This window comes from Trichomycterus rosablanca, chromosome 24, assembly GCF_030014385.1.
Source record: "Trichomycterus rosablanca isolate fTriRos1 chromosome 24, fTriRos1.hap1, whole genome shotgun sequence".
Classification (NCBI taxonomy): Eukaryota; Metazoa; Chordata; class Actinopteri; order Siluriformes; family Trichomycteridae; genus Trichomycterus; species Trichomycterus rosablanca.
This window is the reverse complement of record NC_086011.1, coordinates 16,996,659-17,019,621: the sequence shown is the minus strand read 5'-3', so window position 1 is coordinate 17,019,621 and position 22,963 is coordinate 16,996,659. Positions and strand designations below refer to the sequence as shown.

At 40.5% G+C, this 22,963-nt stretch overlaps 2 protein-coding genes across 2 annotated transcripts in view; one reads left to right on the top strand and one right to left on the bottom strand.

Moving 5' to 3' along the window:
• LOC134301765 (ataxin-7) overlaps positions 1–10,045 on the bottom strand; it is a 30,399-nt gene extending 20,354 nt beyond the window's left edge. Inside the window, exons 1-3 of the mRNA XM_062986622.1 lie at positions 9,982–10,045; positions 3,670–3,896; positions 3,273–3,341 (exon numbers count right to left, since the gene is read on the bottom strand). Of these exons, the coding sequence (XP_062842692.1) occupies positions 3,273–3,341; positions 3,670–3,895 (295 nt within the window). The 5' untranslated portion in view covers position 3,896; positions 9,982–10,045. The remainder of the gene's footprint in view (positions 1–3,272; positions 3,342–3,669; positions 3,897–9,981) is intronic.
• Positions 10,046–12,324: 2,279 nt separating this feature from the next.
• On the top strand, positions 12,325–16,346 carry thoc7 (THO complex 7). The gene is made up of 8 exons (XM_062986756.1): positions 12,325–12,388; positions 13,497–13,617; positions 13,757–13,884; positions 13,975–14,061; positions 14,604–14,661; positions 14,763–14,829; positions 14,921–14,990; positions 16,155–16,346. Exons 1-8 carry the CDS (start codon positions 12,370–12,372, stop codon positions 16,208–16,210), a joined length of 606 nt encoding a protein of 201 aa, XP_062842826.1. The 5' UTR covers positions 12,325–12,369; the 3' UTR covers positions 16,211–16,346.
• Positions 16,347–22,963: the final 6,617 nt, after the last annotated feature.

Genomic DNA, 22,963 nt, shown 5'->3' with positions numbered 1-22,963 from the left:
TAGAGCTTAAGCATGTACTATTTCACATCTAACTAATTTATTATACCCGTTAGCATTTCTTATGGCTGAAATACATGAATTCAATAATTAGAAGGGGTGTCTCAATACTTTTGTCCATATAGTGTAGTTCTAATGCTGTATTTGTATCTGTTGAGTTCAGAATTTTGCACACGACCGTATCTGAAGTCTTGATTTGGTTTTTACGGCTGATAAACGTTTATTTGTTTAGATACCCGGAGCACAGAGGGAGACGGTACTCGGTGCTCAGTCTGTGTGTGTGTGTGTGTGTGTGTGTGTGTCTGCACGTCACAGCACACTTCATCACACGGCCCAGCCTGCAGTCACGTTTCACCAGTGACCAGCGTCTGTATCTGAATACGTACTGGAAAACCTTCCGACTCATGCGAAGGTTGTTATAGGAGCAAATTTGACGATTATTTATCGCATTATGACTGAACAACCACAGACTACAAATATTTAGAAACGAGGACAAACCCAGAAGGCAGGTCGAATTGAACACATGCACTTTACACCAGCGTAACACAGTGTGTGTTCACAGCGAGAAGGTCCTGGGTTCGATCCCCAGGCGGGGAGGTTCGGGTCCTTTCTGTGCGGAGTTTGCATGTTCTCCCCGTGTCCGCGTGGGTTTCCTCCGGGAGCTCCGGTTTCCTCCCACAGTCCAAAAACATGCAGTCAGGTTAATTGGAGACACTGAATTGCCATATAGGTGAATAGGTGTGTGTGTGTGCCCTGCGATGGACTGGCGCTCCATTCAGGGTGTTACTGTGTGCCTTGCGCCCATTGAAAAGCTGGGATAAGCTGCAGCACCCCCCCGCAACCCTGACTGGATAAGCGGTTAAGAAAGTGAGTGAGTGAGTGATTTTGCATGTTCTCCCCAGGTCTGTCTGTGTGGGTTTCCTCCGGGAGCTCCGGTTTCCTCCCACAGTCCAAAGACGTCCAAGCGAGGTGAACTGGAGATACAAAATCGTCCACGATTAAACTTGAATTGATGAATCTTGTGTAACCAGTAATCTGTCCTGTCATTAATGTAACCAAAGTGTGTAAAACATGACGTTAAAATCCTAATAAATAAATAAATAAAGCTTTTTAATTTAAGAGCAAATCATGTCCTGCCTCCTTTTCCTTCTGAATTAGTCATTTCCAATTCCCTATTACAATTGCTCTTTTTGCACCACCTATCTTAATATATAAACAAGGCCCGACTCGCCTTGACCCACCAGTCAGAACTCAAGGAAGATGAGCATCAAGGCATTAAGGCTTTTCTCTACAAGCACCCAGGTCACTAAAAATTCCAATTTCCTCTGTCTTTCTCAAAAGCTGAGCCTCTTAATGCCTTTAAAGGATGACCCTCTGCTGTACTTGAACTTGCTAACATCTCTACGACCTATAAATATAATTTTCTTATAGCCAAATTGACAGATTTGTGCTCCTAGACTGCTGTTCATTCATACTAGAGAAAGACATCTCTGTAAGTCACTCTAAACATCCTCGTGAGCTAAACCCCGTGAACGCAAACGTACAAAAATCGTGCTTCCAACCAACCAGCATGAAATCCAAACGACTCCCGAACTTTAAAAGCTTTCAGGTATCCGGCTCATGTACAAACCGTTTTATTCCAGACTTAAATCTCCACAGCAAGTTCCAAACTTCGCGGCTTTTACCAAAACAAAAAGAGCAAGTCAGTCTGTTTCAAATCAATTCCTCCTTAAAGCTTGACTGAAATAAAAGTCGCGTTCCCTTCTCCACACGCTCTCTGCTGTGGAACTGTAAATTGTGGAATGTTTCGGTGCACACTGGCTCCATTGTGTATTGTGCAATAGTGCGACTGTGCCGTTAGATAAGCGATTCTCACAAGTACAGCACGAAACCGCTTCACTCTTGATAGGGGGGCTGGGGGCTGAGCCGAGCAGGGCGACGTCTTTCACGACGTAGGATCAGAATACAGATGTTCCGTGTCGTACGGTACGTCTCGGTTCACGTCATCTCAGGATTACGGTGAGTAATAATAACTGATCCCTCACCGTTTCATAATCAGCCATCGTGATGAAAAAGTGACATGATGACAGATCAGGTGTGGGATTCTGACTCTGACTCACAGTCGATTGTGGGATTTGTGCACTAATGGACGGTTTCGTGTGAGTCACGGGAGATTTAGTATGTGGACGCTGCTAATGTTTTGTTTTCGGTATTTTAGAAGGCACCACAGCGTATCTGGGCCACATTCCAAACTTGGCAACCCTCATATTTCTATTCGAGCTTTGTATCGGCACTGGGAGCGCAAGGCTGTTTCGTCCACTCCTTTCACTTCGGATATTAGTCAATCATATCCGTGCGGATGTCTGACCGGTCGATAGCACCACTGAAATTCGAACCCTGGATCCCCAGATCTTTGCAGTAGTGTGCTAGCGTACTTCACCGCTGCAGAATGTATTCTCTTTTATTCATTAGGATTTTAACGTCATGTTTTACACACTTTGGTTACATTCATGACAGGACAGGTAGTTACTAGTTCAAGTTTAACGTCAAACACAGTCACGGACAATTTTGTATCTCCAGTTCACCTCACTTGCACGTCTTTGGACTGTGGGAGGAAACCGGAGCTCCCTGTGGAAACCCACACAGACACGGGGAGAACATGCAAACTCCACACAGAAAAAACCCGGACCGCTCCACCTGGGACCGTCACCTTAGACACAGAACCACTGAAGACACTGGTGTTATTGTCCACAGTTAAACAGGCTTTACATTAACATGGGATTAAAGGCAACTGCAAGAAAGGAGCCTCTGCTCCAAAATCAGCACCTTACAGGTTTGACAGAACTGTCTGCGGTACAGATGAACCAGGGTTGTGGCGTACACATTCAGTCACAGAAACAAACAGTAGGAAATTGAAGGAAAGGAAGGAAACTGACATAACGGTCATTAACAAATGTATGCAAATGTCAGTAATTATTAAAAGGTGTATAAATACACTACATATTCATCCAACTCGAGTTTTGCAACTGATTTTCAGCCTGAAATCAATGAAAACAATACAAAGACAAAATAAATGAACCTTGTTCTGCAACACAATTAAAAACAGTTGGGTCAAGGGCATGTTTACCACAAATACTGAGCCCTCCATATCGGTCTGGAAATAATGACATTTAAACCACGCCGTCAGCGTATATATAAATATAAACCCATCAGTACAGAAGAGCAAATGGCCCGTGAGCCGTGTGTACCCCTGAATTAAAAACCTCAATCCTCACCCTCTCTGCACAGTCGCATGGCTTCTCGGTTTCTTCCACACTCCTTAAAAACGTCTTCTGTTTCCGCACCTATGGAAGAAGAATCACAAAACATTGAATGACCAGGAAATCCTAGATGCACCCTCCTAAATCCAACAGTTTTCCACACACTACTACACCGTTAGTTAGATAGATAAATAAATAAATAAATTAAGGCCTCAGTAGCAAGTTACATAAATCAAAAGTCAAAAGTAATAGTAAACACTACAGAGATTCACATCATACAAACAAGTATCTGTATAATCACAACAACACTCAGACAACACACAGCAACAACAGGACCTGAGGGGACATATGGAGGTAATATTTCGGTTAACGTCGTACGTTTTTATTGTATCGTTATGACACGTGCGCTCACCGTCGGCTGCGTGCAGTTTGACCGCGTCCACCCAGCAGCTCCACGTCTGGCCCAGCATGACCTCCGGACTCAGGAGAGACACGCGGTCGCCGCTGGATGCTATTGCTGATGCACTTTCGGTCCTCTGGTGCTGCTGCTGCTGCTGCTGCTGGTGGTGGTGGTGCCTGGGGGGCGCTCTGGCACGCTGCTCCGCCCGTGGCTCACCCTCCTCCGCCCTATCCGACATGCTTAAGTGAAAGAGGGAAAAGTGTCGTTTTAATACAATTCTGTTCATTAAAAAAGTCGTTTTGAATTTGTACTATAAACAAAAGCAGCACAGATCTTTGGGCATGTTGTTGGAAAATTCAGACACGACAGATTTATAATGTTGTTGTAAAGCCATTATTGGCAATAACAGCTTTGAGACATCTACTGTCAACAAAGTCTTTTTGCAGGATTGAAGCAAATAGCCACAGATAAAATAAAGAAAAAATAAAGAAAGCTACAATAAATAATAAAATAATAATAAATAATAAAATAAAATATTTAAAATATTGATTAAAAATATATTAAAAACAAATATAACAGATATAAAAACAGAAGGAAACAAAAGAGAGATGAAATACCAAAAAATTGCACAAAAGGAAAAAAAATAATAAAAGACAAAAATAAATAGTAAAATTTTAAGTAAGAATGCTCTTTGCTCATGTGTTTTTATTTATTTATTAGGATTTTAACGTCATGTTTTACAGTAGTTACTCATTACACAAGATTCTTCAGTTCACAAGTTTAACGTCAAACTGAGTCATGGACAATTTTGTATCTCTAATTAACCTGACTGCATGTTTTTGGACTGTGAGGAAACCGGAGCTACCGGAGGAAATCCACGCAAACACGGGGAGGAAATGCAAACTCCACACAGAAAGGACCCGGACCGCCCCACCTGGGGATCGAACCCAGGACCTTCTTGCTGTGAGGCGACAGTGCTACCCACTGAGCCAATGTGCCGCCCCAGATGTTTTAAAAAAATTGTTTTGAGTAAGAAATATGTTAAATGGTACTACAGGCCTGATCTACTGTTAGAAATCACTAAATGTGACGGTTCCACTTTGAAAGATGAGGAAAGAAAGTCATAAAAACAAAACGAATAAAAATAATAAAAAAGGTTTGAAACTAAAAACAATTTGTTTATTTGTTTGTATATCCTTGTTTACTCTGGTGAGTTTTTTTTACCGGCAGGACCGGTTTTCCGTATGAAAACTTCGTATTAGTTCAGTGACTTGTTGGGTTAATAAGCAAGTACTAAATACAAAAGAGATTATAAAAGCTACACAAAAAGCATGAAGTGATGGATGAAAAGAGGAAGCAAAAATAAAAAAGTACTCAGAAAGAAAAGCACATGCAAATATAAACAATAAAGGGAGACAAAAAGAAAAAGTTAAAAAGTACACCAGGAAACCACAGCAGGAAGGAAGGAAGTGGGGATACATTCAACTAAACACACTGAGATTTCATTTTCATCAAGTGTGCTACACTGCCCAGGGTCACAACAGGTCCACCGGTCGCGAGGCAGGGCACCGATGCATCACAGGGCTTCGGACATCCAAGAATGTTGGGATGGGCGCATTTCTTTTTGACTGGTGGTACGAGTGACAGTGAGACCCGAGGAGCTGGAAGTATTGCTAACAATAATCATCATTCAGGGAAAGGAGCTGAAGCAGCGCTCGGGTACACGAGCTACTTATGAAGCAGCCGCCGCTCCACAGTAATCTCATCCGATAAGCGCTAACCCGGTTTAATCACCGCCAAGACCTACAGCGAGCATCCTGCTAATCTCTTACACACACCAACAGCACTAGTCACACAGAGTCATGCAGAATTAGCTTTTTCTGTCAGTAATTCAGCACACACTGGTATTGTATAATGCTGGTGAAATGAAATAATAAATAACGTACACATTAATGCAGCGGGAGAGAAAACACAAACGATTTACAGTAGGAAACTTCATATTTAGGGACAGAAATAAGAAACTAGTACGTTATCATAAAGCTCTGAGAAATTAAAGCCTAAAAATAATTCAGATTCAATTTTCAGCCATATTTACTGTGGCATACTAGGGCAGTTGTAGCCTAGTGGTTTACGTGGTGAATGTACTGTAGTAGTAATCGAAAGGTCACCGGTTCAAGCCCCACCACTGCCAGGTTCCCACCACTGTTGGGCCCTTGAGCAAGGCCCTTAATTCTCAATTGCTTAGACGATATACTGCCACTGTACTGCAAGTTGCTTCGGATAAAGGCGTCTGCTAAATGTCGAAAATGTAAATGTGTGTGTGTGTGTGTGTGCCCTGTGATATAGGGAAGTTGTAGCCTAGCGGTTAAGGTACTGGGCGTGTAATGGAAAGGTCGCTGGTTCAAGCCCCACCACTGTTGGGCCCTTGAGCAAGGCCCTTAACCCACAATTGCTTAGGCAATATACTGTCATAGTACTGTAAGTCGCTTTGGATAAAAGCATCTGCTAAATGCAGAAAATGTAAATCTAAACTCAGCTCATGAGTGCCAGTCTGATTGACTTTATCCTGGTCAGGGTTGCAGCAGGTCCGGTACCACTGGGAAACAACCAGACAGGCTAACAGCTTTTTTCCAAGAGCTGTAACAACTCTTAACCACAGCTGCTCCCTTGGTTAATACTTATCTAACAGACCAGACAGCACACGAACTGTTAACATGCTACATGTCATACATGTGTATCATGTGTACTATTATGTGTATTATTATGTGCATCACCAAAACAAATTCCTCGTATGTGCAACATACCTGGCGAAATAAAGTGATTCTGATTCTCTGATTCTGAAACACTGGGTGCAAGGCAGGAACAACATGGACAGGGGGTCAATCCATCGAAAAGCTTTCTCCGAACATGACGAGGTACATTTTGCCAAATTTAGACTTCTATGGTTTAGTTTACCAAAACTTTTTGTTCATAGTTTCACTTCATAATTCATAATAAACAGACCTGAAAGGTGTTAAAGTTAAAAGTAAAAAAATATATAAATAACCTGAACAAAAGTCAGCACTCAGCAGATGTGACCTGCATGTTTTGACATTTTGAAGAGCGGCAGAAATGGCATTTATGGAAATAGTGCTGGTGCATTGTGGTTATTTAGCGAGACCACAGGCCTGTCGTTTGCATAACTGCTAATGGAGAAGGAATTTCCCTGCACCGTGCCACATAAAGCCGTTCATCAACTTTCTTTCCTACCGATGATGAACGTTCTACGTGAACCAGAGAAAAAGCCTCGTCTCGGAGCGGCTGGCAGTCGTGTGTTTACTCCTAATAACAGGACAGCACAAGTTTAATCACAGCTCTACATCAGTGTGCCATGTTGAGCTGTAATCATTACTGTCATCAGAATGCCAGAGCAGTATTTACACAGTGCATTGTGCCACTCAACCAAAACATGAAGAATAATATCACAGTCATGGACAAAACTCTTGTTTACATTTACGGCATTTAGCTGACGCTTTTGTTTAAACTGACTTGTGACCGAATACGCTACAAGCAAATGGGAGTTACGGGCCTCGCTCAGGGGGCCCGACAGTGGTAAGCTGGCAGTGGTGGGGCTTTAATAAGCAACTGTCTGATCACTAATCCAGCACCTTAACCCCTGCAGGTATGAGGACAGCTCTTAATGAGATCTCTTTCATGGTTCTAAATGATGGCACTTATTAGAATATAATCATATTAACCTAATATTATTAGAGCAACAAATTATTTACAATATAAATTGGTGGCATAATAAAGCTAATAAGGCTTGAGGTAATGCTTCTCTCTCTCAGAACAGCTTCAATCTTTTTTTAAAATGCTTAAAATGCTTCTAAATGGTCTGGCGTTTTTCAAGAACGAACATTTCTAGTTCATTGACAAATGTATTTATTGTTTATTTGATTTTTTACAACATGTTTAACACACGTGTCATTTAATGGCAACAATAGGTATTATTGTACCTGTCTACTTTATCGTGGCTTTATATTTTGGTCCATTTTATATTTTCATTTTTATGCCTACATGGTAGGTTAAAACTGTTCTTGTGTTGTCTTGTGTAAGAATTTCTTTTATGGTTTCAGGCATGTGCACTTGTTCACTTTCCTTGGTGTAGTTCATTGACAAATAAAAGGAGGAAAACTACTTCATAGTCTGCGATCCAAAAATAAAAAGATTAAATCAGTGAAGCCGTATCGCCTTTGCAGTTTTGCATAACTTGAGTCTTTTTTAACTGTGTGGATGTCAGTGTTGGACTAAGAAAATCAGTACAGGCCAAAAACAAACGACCGGGAAAAGTGAAACCTGAATAAAAATAAAAAAATAAATAAAAACTGAATAAAAAAATAAAAAAAACACTGAAACACTTAAATAATACAATAAACCGATAACTAAATAAGCCTTAGCTGCAGCCTTGTTGATTTATTGCGATACTAATATTGTCATGTTATATACGGATGCAACCAATTAGGGAATTAAACAAATAAATAACAAACTTTTGTATTTAGTGAAGGTTTATCATGCAGCTCTTCTGTTTCTCACACAGACACTTAAATACAATTTGTAGATTCATCGATTACTAAAATATTCATGAGTTGCAGCCAAATTTACTGTACTGCAATCCTGTCATCATGTCATGTATGTACGCAACCAAGATGCAAAATGAAGCAAATAAACCGAAAAGTAACTGTAGTGTAATTAGCGTATTAATTATGATCACGATTATGACTCAAGTGATCGTGCAGCTGTTCTGTACAGAATTACTTAACAAGTGCACTTGCAAAGAGTAAAACAAAAAAACAGCCGATTAAAAACAAGAATAATTGAACTAATATCGTATTCTAAAAAAAATGTGGGTGCTCGGGTGGCACACGCTGTGATCAGGGTATGAATCTCAAACTCTGGGGATCACGCTGAGCTTAACATGGATCTCAGTACGTGATACGACTGTGTGTGGAAATCCAAAGCTGGCAGGCGATAAGAAGCGGTCGCAAATTGGGCACGTGTCGGAGGGGGCGTGTGGCGATCCGGCTCTCCTTGTTTAGGAGTTTAGGAGTCGGGAGTTGCGCAAGATCACCTGTATATCTTCATACCACTGCTCATATCCTATAAATAATGTATATCGTAGATACTGTTTATCCTGCACATCTTGTGGTTAGATGCTAAACTGCATTTTGTACTTGTACATGTGTAATGACAATAAAGTTTAATCTAATCTAATCTAATCTAAAGATGTAGGGGATTCTCAAATGTTTGTTTGTTTATTAGGATTTTAACGTCATGTTTTACACTTTCGGTTCATCAGTTCACAAGTTTATATCAAACACAGTCATGGACAACTTTTAGTGTCTCCAATTCCCCTCACTGCATGTCTTTGGACTGTGGGAGGAAACCGGAGCACCCGGGGGAAACCCACGCGGACACGGGGAGAACACGCAAACTCCACACAGAAAGGACCCGGACCGCCCCGCCTGGGGATCGAACCCAGGACCTTCTTGCTGTGAGGCGAGACCCACTTAGCCACCGTGCCGCCCGATTCTCAAATGAAAACTGGAAATAACTAGATTGGGGAAAATCCAGGGGAAAATTTGCACTTATAAAGATTAAAACTTAAAAAACAAATAAACAAGATATGCTAGTTTAAGCAAATAAAATATCGTTTTTACTCAAACACTAACAAATAAGCCTAAAAAATTAGTTGCAACCTTGTTTACTGTATTGCAATACTGCTGTCATGTCAAGTTAATATGCAGAAAAGCAGCCAAAAGAACTAAATTTGGTGTATTCGGTTAAACAAACATGAATCGTGATCACGATTATGATCCGATGTATCGTGCAGCCGTCCTGTGGGGCGAGTTGTTACTTAACAAGTGCACTTGAGAGTGAAACCAAAAAAGAACATGGCCAAATACAAACAAACAGTAAAAGTAACAGGTAGTCCGAAAATGTGTATTTAATAAAGTAAATAAATGTGTGGAGGTGTAATGGGGGTAAAAATGAAAGTTAGGGAAGAATTACGTCATCTAAATAAAATGTTACAGCCGTTTGTGTTGGGAGGGGGAGGGGGGGGGGCGGTTAGTTAGCACGTTAGCTTCTGCGCTACCTCCAGCCATTTGAGGCATATTAGCTTTAGCCTGTTAGCACCAGCGCAGTGCTTCTGAGTGGCTGCTGGCTTTAGCTCTCGCGCTAACTGTGCTAAGTGAAGCCATTTGTGCCATAGCGGTAGCCTGTTAGCATTTCGACAGAGTGTGTAAAGCGGTGGAAGAGCCGTCAGCAGCGGCGCGGTTCTCTCACCTCAGTCCCGGAGCTCCGAGAGGCGAACGCGGGTCGGATCAGCTGGGTGAGAGGCGGGTGTCGGGCGGCTATTAGACGGGCAGGATGAAGATAAAGCTGCTATCAGTGATCAGTGGGTGAGCAGCTCTTCTTCACCAGCTGCTTCCATCTCTGTTTACCAGGCAGCATTCTGGGACCGAGAGCGTCACTCCGCCACTGCGCAGGCGCACGCAGCCTGCCCCTCACCGCTACGGGCGGGGTTTTCAGATCACACCCGTACTGCTGGGCTCTAGAGTCCCGCGCGCTGATTGGTCAAGAGTTCGAACACACAAGCAGCGCCCTGATTGGACCAGAGCCGACCAATCCTGACGTAGGACGCACAAGCAACTACTGTAGTCAAGTTTTCAGACTGAAAAATAAATAAAAGAAACTAAATATCAAAGTTAGAGAGGGGGGTTAAAACAATACAGTATTAGTGAAGTTATAATATTTTAGACAACAGTTCTTAGTCCTAATATAACAAGTATGAAGGCACACCTGTTTGCAAAACGTCAAAAGTTTATATATTACAAGAATAGTGAAAAAGACAAGTATTAGCGGTTAAGGTACTGGTCTAGTAATCCAAAGGTTGCTGGTTCAAGCCCCACCACTGCCAGGTTGCCACTGTTGGGCCCTTGAGTGAGGCCCTTAACCCTCAATTGCTTAGACAATATACTGTCACTGTACTGTAAGTCGCTTTGGATAAAAGCTGCTAAATGCTGAAAATGTAAATGTAAAATGTAGTATAAAAAATGTTCTATTATAAAATCAAAATGCAGGAACTATTTAATGAAAAAATCATAAGCTGTAATATTAGTTAAATGAGTGATAAAGTAATTATTAATATAATATAATAAAATATACAATATAGTACAATATAATACAAAAATGAGAAATTATCTGGTACATTGTCCATATTTCAACAATATAAATAAACAATATTTGTACAGTTGTATTAGTTTAGACAAAAGTTCTTAGTCCTAATATAACTAGTATGAAGTCATAACAATTTAGAAAACGTCAAAAGTTGTAATATTAGTAGAAAAGGCTTGTACTAACATAAAAATGTTATATTATAAAATGAAATAGCAGGTACTATTTAATGAAAAAAATCCGAAGTTGTAATATTGTGTGAATAAGTGATAGAGTAATTATTTATTAAAGTAATGGTTTAAAATAAAACAATAATTTGGTGAGTAAAAATATATGAAGTATTTTACTTACTAAGTTTGATATAACAAGAATTAAGACATTATTAATAAATATTAAATCATAATAACAATGTAATAAAGAAATTGAGAAATTACCTAGTAAATTGTCCATGTTTCAACATGTTTCATAAAGGGGTAAAACAACATTTGTATAGTTGTATTAATTTAGACCAAAGTTCTTAGTACTAATATAACTAGTATGAAGTCATAACAATTTAGAAAATGTCAAAAGTGTATATATTACAAGAATACTAAAATAGATTTGTAATAATTAAAAAAAGAACTCATTAATTTATTAAAATTAAGTCAGTAAAATATAATATTGTGTGAATAGGTAATAAATGAATAAGTACTATTTAGTTGTAATAACAATGTAATAAAGAAATGGAGACATTTTCTATTAAATTGTTCATGTTTCAACAGATTCTGCTGGCCTGAAAACTGGCTTTTAGACACGTTTCCCTCCAGTATATTTCATTTAAAGTTGAAGGTGGTGTAAAGCACTTTGCTATTGGACTCTGGATAATTGGTAATACTTTGTGTGTTGAATTATACATTACCATTTGGTAGTCTGGCGGACGGTTGGCATTTGGAGTTTGGCACGTGTGTCAGTGTGTGATGCCAGGCGATGTACTGTTCTCATGTCCAGGACATATTTTGCCCAGTGTTTTCAGCTGGTACCGGACCCATAGTTACCCTGAATGAATGAATGAATGAATGGTCTAATGTTAGAGCACCACCGTGATGCAGTTGGTAAAGTGGATTCTAGGGACTTGGGTTTGACCCTTGCGGTCAATCACTACATGTGTTGGTTTCCTTCTTTCTTGGTTTATTTTCACATTCCAAAAATATACCAGTAGGTAGATTGGCTGCTCTAAACTGCCAGTCAGAACATAAACAAGTGAGAGAATGCGTGAGTATGAGATGCCCCCAAATTGACTGGCACTGTGTGCAAGATGTTTCTGCACCCAGTGTTTCCGAATGACTCAGGACCACCGCGATTCTGACCAGGATGAAGCAGTTACTGAGATTTTAAACTCGTCTGTCCGGGGTCCACATTAGAGGTTCATTAGAGGTCCAGTAGGTGGCGCTAATGCTACTATAATTTAGCTGCAGTTCTGCAACGAGAAATACACTGACTGCGGTCCACCGGACAAATATGGGAACTATTACTGATGGTAAGCTTATTTTAACTTACCAGTGTTTTTAATAATTTTATTTATGATTTAGCTCGAATGAATTCTGGTATATAGTCGATGCGGGGCTTTTAGAAACTAACAGACACAATTCTGTAAAAGTAGCCATGTAGTTAGCACGTTAGCTGAGTGTTGTAATGCTCGACTAACGTTACCAGGCGAATAATTAGGTTAAAATGCACAGCTTTTAATTTTAAATATAAACTTGTTTCTATAGTTAATATATCTAAAACCATTAAAATAGAAATGAAGCAAATACATATATCCTTATTAATTTAAATATAACTGCTAGTACGCTGTTAGCGGGCTGAATACCAAATGACTCCTTTGTCCCTACATAAGCCCACTATAGAGCGAAACACTTACTGGCTCTTGCGGCCTATCTAGTGCACTACAAATATAAATAGAAGGGCATTTAAGATTCAGTCTACCGAATAGATTCAAGGATGCCATTCTTATACGAAATAATTGAAATATACCTCACTGTCCGAAAAAAACACAAATTTGAGTTCTTTTACAAGGTTATAAAGGTATAAAATTAAACATAACAGCAATTTAGAGTACTTGTTAGGTGTAGAAAGTACTACAATGTCATATAACTGACTACTTCTACTAGTGCCTTCATAAATAATGGTTTGACTTCATCCATTAAAAGTACACATGGAACAGTGGTATCATAGCAAGGCCAGGACAAAAGCCCAAAGTGGATGGTCAGCTGCTGTTGATGTCGCACATCTGTAGGTCTCTCAGTAGGAGGAAATCAAAGTACCTGGAGAAAACTTGTATACATACGGGGAGAGCATATTATACTATACTGTGTAAGACATTATACAGAGCTGACACAAAACTGCTCTGACCCATCTAAAGGTGTTCACTGGTACCTGGTACCAGGACATCACTAGCATGGAATAGGAGTTGGATCAATTTATATTGCATCCTGGTGCAGTCTGTACTGTAGGTAAGCAAGCACACATGCTCAGCAGTCAACATGATCCCTGAGAAAACAGAATCCATCTCAGCACTTGACTGTTTTCCATTGTTCTGTTGTATAGCCAGAGAAATTTAAACTCCTGTGGTGGTCTCTCATCAGATGAAGTCATTCGCAAGCGGTTGCTTATCGACGGTGACGGAGCCGGGGACGACCGGCGCATCAACTTGCTTCTGAAGAGCTTCATTAAATGGTGCCACTCAAATGTGACACCGGAAGAGGGGTAATTATTTCTAATGACTAAAAGAGGTGTTTAGAATAAAGCTTTGCCACCATTAACCAACTTGAAGTCAAAAGCAACCATTAAATACATAAAAATCTGCAATCTGATTTTACAGCTGTTTCTCACTTTGTTTGTACAGGTTTGCTCAGTACCAGAGGATGCTGGGGAGCCTGTCGCAGTGTGAATTTTCAATGGGAAAGACGCTTCTGGTCTACAACATGAACCTCAAAGAAATGGAAAACTATGAAAAAATCTACGCCGACATCGGTGAGCACACGCGCTGCACAAACTCCATTTCCAAAAGGTTTCATGACGGCCATTTAACGAACCTGTTGTTGTTCTCCCCGATCTCAACAGAGCAAAATATATCAGCTGCACATAAGAAAATAGCAGAGTGTAAAAAAGAGATCCAGAGAGCTAAGAGGATACGGAAGAACCGGCAAGGTAGGACATCAGCTCACGCTGAGATTATATGAGCTTCCACAGAGAGTCTGATTTATTATCTATTAGAAAAAATGCAGAACCTGAACAGAATCAAATACTACGTTTACTTTTTATACATCAGTTTGCTTGCATTATTCGTCCCTCCTCTAGTGGTAAACAGCAGGGTTTAGAAAGTCTGCTGGCATAGCTGCTCTTGTTGTATCACTGTCTGAAGCCAAACTTTGAAAAGACTTTCCCCAAACATAATCTCATTGGAGATCACAGTAAACTGGTTCTAGTCCCGACATCGTCACTAACCTGGCTGGGTGCTTCCTGCTGCAAGAGCAATTCCTACTGTCTCGTCAGGGTGTGGCACTAGCTTGCATCCCTGCTCAGCGATATCCAAAATGAAGGAAATCCAATAAGGAGATCATGACTGATCATTTAGAACTTCTTAGATTAGGTGGACGATGGAATTGCATGGTCAGCATCGAAGGAATCCTGAAATCTCTGTCAGAAAATCATCTTGATTCTGCGATTAACATTGTTAATGTATTTTTTAGAGTATGATGCATTGGCCAGGGTGATCCAGCAACATCCAGACAGACATGAAACCATGAAGTAAGAATACATTTCCTTTAATCAGTCTGTATATTCATAATTGTTCAAATGCTTTTGGCTCCATGTTGCCATCTGGCTTACGTTTGATTGTCTCACCTCAGGCAGCTGGAGGCTCTGGACAAGGAACTTCAGAAGCTTTCGCAAATCAAAGAGAACGTAGAAGACAAGGTACATTACATATTTCTTTTTAGGTTTGACATCCTGAACACAAAGATAGCTGATTTCATGTTTCTTCTTGTGTTCTTGTGTTGTTTTGTAGTTGGAGCTGCGTAAGAAACAGTTCCACGTGCTGCTCAGTACCATCCAGGAGCTTCAACAGACTCTAGAGAGTAAGCCTCTTTCTTAGAGCTATATACATTAATGATTGCCATTTGTTTGTGCAACCTTCCTTCCATCACAACAGCACTGAGTCTTCTCCTGTAATTCTCAATAAGAAATCTGGAAGCATTTCTCCCAAACTCTTCTCAGTTAGGTCAGGGCACTAGGATCACCATCACCAAATTATTTTAGTGTTGATTTGGTTGTATGTTTGGATCACTGTCCTATTGTAAGACCCCAGCTCAGATTTAACCTCTTTAGAGGGGCAGCCTAACCGTTTAACATCTCCAGGTTCTTCACAGAGTCCATAATGCCACATAATCCGCTAAGCTTCTTTGGGCTTCCTGGTAATTTGTCTTACGCTGCTGGGGGATCCCTGATTGCAGTCGAGGTGCGCCCCACTCGCAGCCCTTAGCGGAACCCTTTTTTAACCATGCACACTCTCTCTATCTGTTAATGAGGGTTCTTACACAGCATTTAAAGACCCCACCCACATAGTCCGGTCATCCCACCCACATAGTCCGATCACCCCACCCACATAGTCCGGTCATCCCACCCTAGCCGAAACGTGTCTGCTGCAGGCACTGCCCGCTAGATGGTGCCCAGCCGACTGGTGGCAACACTGGTGGTGTGTTAGCGGAATATCACGCTGTGCCACCTGGGCCACTTTTTTGCAAATATGAGTGAAACGATGATCTTAGGAGAAATGTTTGCCGCTCTAACCATCCACCTCACTTTGCTTTGCCACAAAATGCACTTTTAATCTCCTCAGGTGGATGTTACAGCTCAGGTTGTTTTTAATCTGTCACTCTGATACTATAGATGAACTTTTTTGCTCACATAGCTGTTTTTTGTAATTATTTAGTCACTTATTTAGTTTTTCTATTATAATATTTTCATGCTGATGAAATATGGGTCAAAATTTGGCCTTTGTGGCTCAGTATATTAATACCCTTTAGAAACAGCAAGTCAAAGGTGACTTTTGCATACACAGAATTAATAGCAGGGAAAGAACTATATAAATGACGGCTTCTTCAGTTACATATTAACTTTAAGTTCTAGGGGTGTCAAAGTCTGTTCCTTTAAATGTCTGTGTTGGTCAATCTGGATAAGAGCATCTGCTCAATGCTTTAAATGTATTTTATGCATATTTTTATTTCTTTCCTGTTTGGCAGATGATGAGAAGATGGAGAGTGATGAAATGTCCCAAGATAGCCCGATGGAAAACTGAGACTAGCTTTATTTTTTCCCTTATTTTTTATATTCCATGTTCTGCTTTGATGAGCCCAAATAAGTTCTTTTAAAATTTATTCTTTCAAATAAAGTCTTTTAAAACTGTGGGAATAAAAGCAAAGATTTTTAACAAACCTGGTTAACTTGTGTCTGTATTTCTTATTATGTGTTTACAATGCACGGTGGCTTAGTGGGTAGCACTGTCGCCTCACAGCAAGAAGGTCCTGTGTTCGATCCCCAGGCGGGGCGGTCCGGGTCCTTTCTTTGCAGAGTTTGCATGTTCTCTTGAGAGGTAGAAACGTGTGTTGCTTAAAACTAGGAGATGGAGCCACTGTCACAGAGTTCAAGATTCATTAAGGTTTGCAAAGGGAAGAATAGATTAGTAAATGCATCCAGGAGCAACAACAGCTCGGCTCTGAAGCCACACAAGTTCACACAGTAGGACCAGCTCTGAAGCACATGCACCTAAAAAGCACCAGGTGCAATGATTGGTGTCAGCTAGAGTGGTGTAAAGCACACCTCCACTACACTCCAGGAAATCCTATAACTGACTACCACATTGCTGAGTGTAGGTAGGTGCAAGGAATAAAAATTTGGGCCTGTTTATGACAGTTTGGTCTGGGTTTCTCAACATAATGAACATGAGATATTGTGAAAAAACAGGTTCCTGTTTCAGCATGCCAGTAGTCCATAAAGAAAAAGCCTGATTGCAAAACGCCTGGCCTCAACACCATCCTACACATTTATAAAGAATTGGGGGCGGCAGCAGGGTGGCTCGGTGGGTAGCACTGTCGCCTCACAGTAGGAAGGTCCTGGGTTCGATCCCCATGTGGAGCGGTCCGGGTCCTTTCTGTGTGGAGTTTGCATGTTCTCCCCGTGTCTGTGTGGGTTTCCTTTGGGAGTGAGGTGAACTGGAGATACAAAATCGCCCATGACTTGTGAACTAATTAATCTTGTGTAATGAGTAACTACCATTCCTGTCATGAATGTAACCAAAGTGTGTAAAACATGACGTTAAAATCCGAATAAATAAATAAAATGAATTGGAATGTCAAGTGTGAATGCTCCTGTGGCTGAAAATGAATTAAAAAGTCCCCAAAGTTGCAGTGGATCTGATTTGTTGGGCAAATTTAAACCACAGGGTTTTGGCTACCCCTCGGTCCCCCCACCCCCTGGCATAGCCACTCATGTCTCTGTGGATGCACGGCCGAGAGCACTGCCAAGATTCGGACCCAAGATTCCCAAAACTCTTGTTACAACAATCTAACAGACATATTAAAAAAAGGACACTGTTAAAACTTCATGTTGCTTGTTGTATATGAATTAAATATCCAGGTGTCTACATACTTTTGGCTATATAGTGTATGTAAAATTCTGGACTGTGGTTTCCACAGGGTCTGTTTGCATCTCATCAACCTCGCCTCTGCTACAGAGTCAACTGGATCTTTGTAGATACAAGAAGGTCCAGGAGCCCTGCAGCAGAAGTATTCAGAGGTGGGTACTGGTAGGTACTGCAGGTTACTAAGCAACACATTCTCCAACATCTCTAAACGCTTCCGAGCCCAAACTGCAGGTCTGTTTGTTCAATCCATCCCCAGATGTTAGGAGAGGAGGTCGGGACCTTCCACATCGATCGGCTGTGAAGAAACTGTGTGCTGGGTTTATATCGATACATCTAATCGCCCACGCTGGAGTGTGTGGGTATTCGTACAGGAAGTGACTTGTGAAGTGAGAGTTAAATGTGCTGGATGACTCTTAAACTGGTGTCTGGAGAAATGTTTCTGCCACACTGATCAGGCGCTTGGTTAGCACAGCGGTCTGTTCTGGGTACGAATCTCAGAGCATCAAGCATCCACAGAGATGTGATGGTGGATTGGTTCCTGCTGTGGTGGATTGTGCCAGTAAATCAGACCCACCGCGACCCTGACCAGGATGAAGCAGGAGTAAAACAAAGGGTGATTCAGAGCAAGTCATGGCAACCCAAATGAGTCAGAGACTCACAGCTAGTAGTCCAAAGAACTGTCCACACACCGTGCAACTACAGAGATGTGATTGGCTATGTCTTGGGGGTAGCCAAAACTCTAGTGGATTGGCACCTGTCCACATTTGCCCAATTAATCATACCCACTGTGATCCTGACCAGGATGAAGCGGTAGTAAAACAGACTTTAAATAAATAAATGTATAATGAAAAGCGTTCCCTGCAGCAGGCGTGCTGTTCCTAATTACCTGTAGACTGCAGTTGAATTCTCTTCATTGCACTAGAATACAAAGGGTGATTCAGAGCCAAACATGGCAACCCGATGAGTCAGAGACTCACAGCTAGTTGCACAAACACCAGCAGGTTCAGTCCACAGAACTGTCCACATTCTCTAGTCCTGGTTTTGGGCTAATGTCATAATAACGTCAGAATTTCCTGCAATAATGGACCTCATAGACCGAAAGGGTCACGAGGACGAGGGACAAAAGTGCTTCACTGTTTCCTCCTCCATTAAAACACTGCACATTTTTCACCACGGACGTTGTTCATGACATTCCTGACAGTTCTGCTATCTATTTGAACAATGGATGGGGAAAACAAATATAACAAGCTTATACACAGAGGCTGCCGTGACAGCCAATCAAAATGTGCTTTATTTTATTTGCCTTTAAGTTGCTCCCATATTTTTAAGGGGCTGCCACAGACGACTGGTTTATAGCACCGCTGAGATTTGTACCCTGGTTCTCAGCCATAGTGGAATAGTGTATTTTATGCTCTTACTAATATTATTATTCATATATTAGGATTTTTGTATCTCCAGTTCACCTCACTTGCACAACTGTGGGAAGAAACCGGAGCTCCCGGAGGAAACCCACACAGACACGAGAGAACATGCAAACTCCACACAGAAAGGACCCGGACCAGGTTCTATTCATATTTATTTTTACAAATGTACCATAGAAAAAGTGTATCGAACCCAGGAACCCAAGAAAAAGTTAATTAAACCCATGACCTTCTTGATGGGCGGCAACAGTGCTACCCACCGAGCCACTGTGCCACCCTGTTACTAATACCTAGCCTCACTTTACTTAAATTGTCATATAGCAAACACTTAGGCTTAGTGGAGATAGTCCTTTTCCATGGTGTATTTGTAAAAAAAAAAAAAAAACAATGAGCCAATTACACTAACTAAATAAAGTGCACAATTAAGATCACTGCATGTGCTGGTCGGGATTCAGTAAGGAGATATTGTTAATTGTAGGGAACAGCAGGACCTAAAGCTACAACCTAGAGACCCTTGGCATGATCTTTCAGACAGGTCCCAGACTTACTTTACCTCCATACACACTATCTTATGGTCAAGTCTTATTTGTATACACAAAAATCATGATCACTGAGAATTCAGCGGTCATAACTAGTATGACAGGCAGGTCAGGGTACAATTTAGTCTGGTCGGACAGAGCTAGCATTCTCCTGAACTTTGTCGTTCTTCCACAGCCTCTTTTCACCTTCAGCTCCACCATAAAACAACTCCTTCTAGCTTGGTTTAAAAGGCAAGATGCTCCTCGAAAAAGGCACCATGTCGTGCCACGTCTTTCTCTATTTCTATGGTAACAACACCTAAGTGCACTTAATGAAGAGTCAGGAGGGTACACTGTGTTCAGGAACATTCGGTCAGGACTTTGCCCTCCTGTGAGTTGTGGTAAGGTCACGGCGTCCCAAACATCCACTCCAGCTATTGTGGTCAGACTGACTACTGATAACAAGTGTCTCTAAATAAAGGTTCCCATGAACATCACCATAGGCACTGTTAGGATGGAGCTGGACCCCTGTTGCTTCTATACAGTCTCCAAAGTCTGGAAATGCTCTTCACTAGACTTTGATGTTAGATGATAAGGTCTGGCTCACAATCAGGATGTTGTATCTGTTCTCTAGAATGTTTCTAAATAATAAAGCATCAAGATTTTTCTGCACTGGAACCGAGGGGAACAGGTCAGATGGTGTCACATGATTTATGTTTCCAAAGAAATCGAATGGTGGTCAAATGGTCCAAAAAGTGAGTCACAGACAAAACATAATAATAAAATAATAAAAAATTTTAACAGGCACATAAAAAACCTAAAGAACCTGTACATAAACATCCCCTTGTGAAGGCTTTATGTTATAACTTGTAATCCACCGTGGGACCAGATTGCCACCGTTTATTTTAATTAAGAGCCAAAAAAAAAGGGTCACAGACAAAAATAACAATTAAATAAACAAATTTTAACAGACACATAAAAAACGTAAAGAACCTGTACTCGAATACCGCCTTGTGGAGGCTTGACATTATATTTTGTAAGCCACAGTGGGACCAGATTGCCACCGTGTTCATTAATTAAGTCGCGAGCCAACAAAATGGGTCACAGACAAAAATAACAATTAAATAAACAAATTTTAACAGGCACATAAAAAACCTTAAAAGCGCACGAAAACCCTGTTGTGAAGGCTTTACTTTACACCTTGTAATCCACAGTGGGACCACATTGCCACCATGTTCATTAATGAAGTATATTTCGTTTAGTGTTACGGGGTTGTGGTAAAAATCAAGGACAAAATTTGTGTCTTCAAAAAAAGTTAGTCAGCTCTTGGTTTTGCACTTGTTGATCTTAGGTCTGACATGGAAGCAGTAGGCATACGACTATGTGAGGAAAAAGTGCTGAGTTTAGAAGAAAGTTAAGAGTGTGTTTTTGCGGAGGTGTATTTTAAGAAATAAATAAGTAGACACCACGTGAAAATGGTGTGGAGGCACAACAGTCAATAACTGCCCAGGGTGTCGATACCAACCCTCATTGTGGAGGTGGAACACACTGCAGTGTACTCAACATGAACCTCAGCATGTAAAAAAGTTCTCTATTATTTATTATGTGAAATAAAACTATAGTTACAGTAAACTTACTGAATTTTAAATAACTGTAATGTAAGTTCACATTAACGTACAAGAACTCCTAGTTGACCATTCAGTGGTGCCTGTTTGGAGCTCGAGATCTCTAATCTAGTGTGTTGGCTTCATTTATTGTCTATTTTATTATCATTTTATCCTGGTCAGGGTTGTGGTGGGTCGGATTTACTGGGTGAACACCTAGGGCAATTTCTAATAGCTCAGATACAAATAAAACATGCAAACTCCCTGTGCCAGCATGCCATCCCATTTCAATCAGATGATTTTTGTAATGGATCTGTAGCAAAAACCAGCCTTACTTAAATTCTGTACATAGTCTTTATTGAAACGGCTTGAAAGGCATGTGCAGTAGCATATTCATTATATAATACATAAAATAAATTAAATATCCTTATTTTAATTAGATTTTTGCCTCATGCTTTGCAGTTAGCATATCAAACACAGCATAACAAACAGAAACTATGATGTATATATATACAGTATATATATATATATATATATATATATAAATACACATAAATAAATATAAAAACAACAAATTAGCTAAATGAATATTTAGTTAAGCTAATAAAAACAGAGGTTCGTATTTTTTGCAGCAATAAACTGCACGATGATGCATGCATGTAAACATAAACCTTAGCTTAAAATATCTTACACATACAATTACAGTGGTTTTAAAAGTAATTGCACCCTTTCCACTGCCCCTGTCATTTTTTAAGCTTATTTGGCACAATAAATAACCCCCTCTCAAAAAAAAAACCCTAATGTAATTGCTCCCCTGATTATCCAATCAACCGGTTCACCAAATGTATTTATTTAATCAGTCCTGAATAATTAAAATTTCACTCAACTTGAATCTTACGAGCCTCATTCAGAAATTTCTGCAGGAACACGATGCTGTGCAATTAAAAGAAAGAATAAAAAGGGGTCAATTACTTTTTGACACTGCTCTATATAGATAAATATACACAGTGCTGTACAGCACAGTTCTGCACAGCAACATGTTCTAGTATTTTCCTCCTTCTTTTTTCAAGCCCCCACGCTGGCCAAAAAAGGCAGTAGATTATCACCCGCCTCCTCCGACATGTGGATGCTTCTTTACACCAGCCAGTGGTGAATTCTCACAGGGGCAGCGATAAAGAAAAAAGCTTATCCACATCGTCTCCATGGCCAATCATGTCTGCTGGGTGCCTGGCTAAAACTCAAGAGCTTAATCCCTCCCCGGTCTCTCATGTCATCATATACAGGAATGAAATTCACAGATTAATATAAACAATATAAAATGATTCCATGTAAACTGAAACGCCACCAACGGGAACATTTAGAACTTTAATGACGAGTGTTCATGCATTTAACAAACACGACAGAAACAGCACAGATGCACTATTCACATTTCCACAAGAAGTTTACGGTTCCTGGACGTGTTCCTGTTCTGTTTTAATTGATGTACTGATAGATTATGAAAAGCTAGGGAGTTCTTAAACACTACATAGAAAGTTCACAGTTTCCGAAAAAGGTTCCTATTCTGATAGTTTCTAATATGTTTCCACATGGCAGTGGTTGCTCAGCGGTTGAGATAAGGGCTAGAACTTGAGCATTGCTGGTTTAACATTGCTGGTTTGTCACTGTTGGGCCCCTGAGCAAGACAATTAATTGCTTCAGTTCAATTGCTTGAATTGTAATGGATCACAACTGTAAATTCCTAAAGGCCAAAAATGCAGATTTGTTTTTTATGTCCAGTATCATTGCGTTAGATCTTTATGAATATACATACATAATTATTAATATGGTCTTGTTTATTGACCCCTCACACGTTTGAAAGTTGCACGG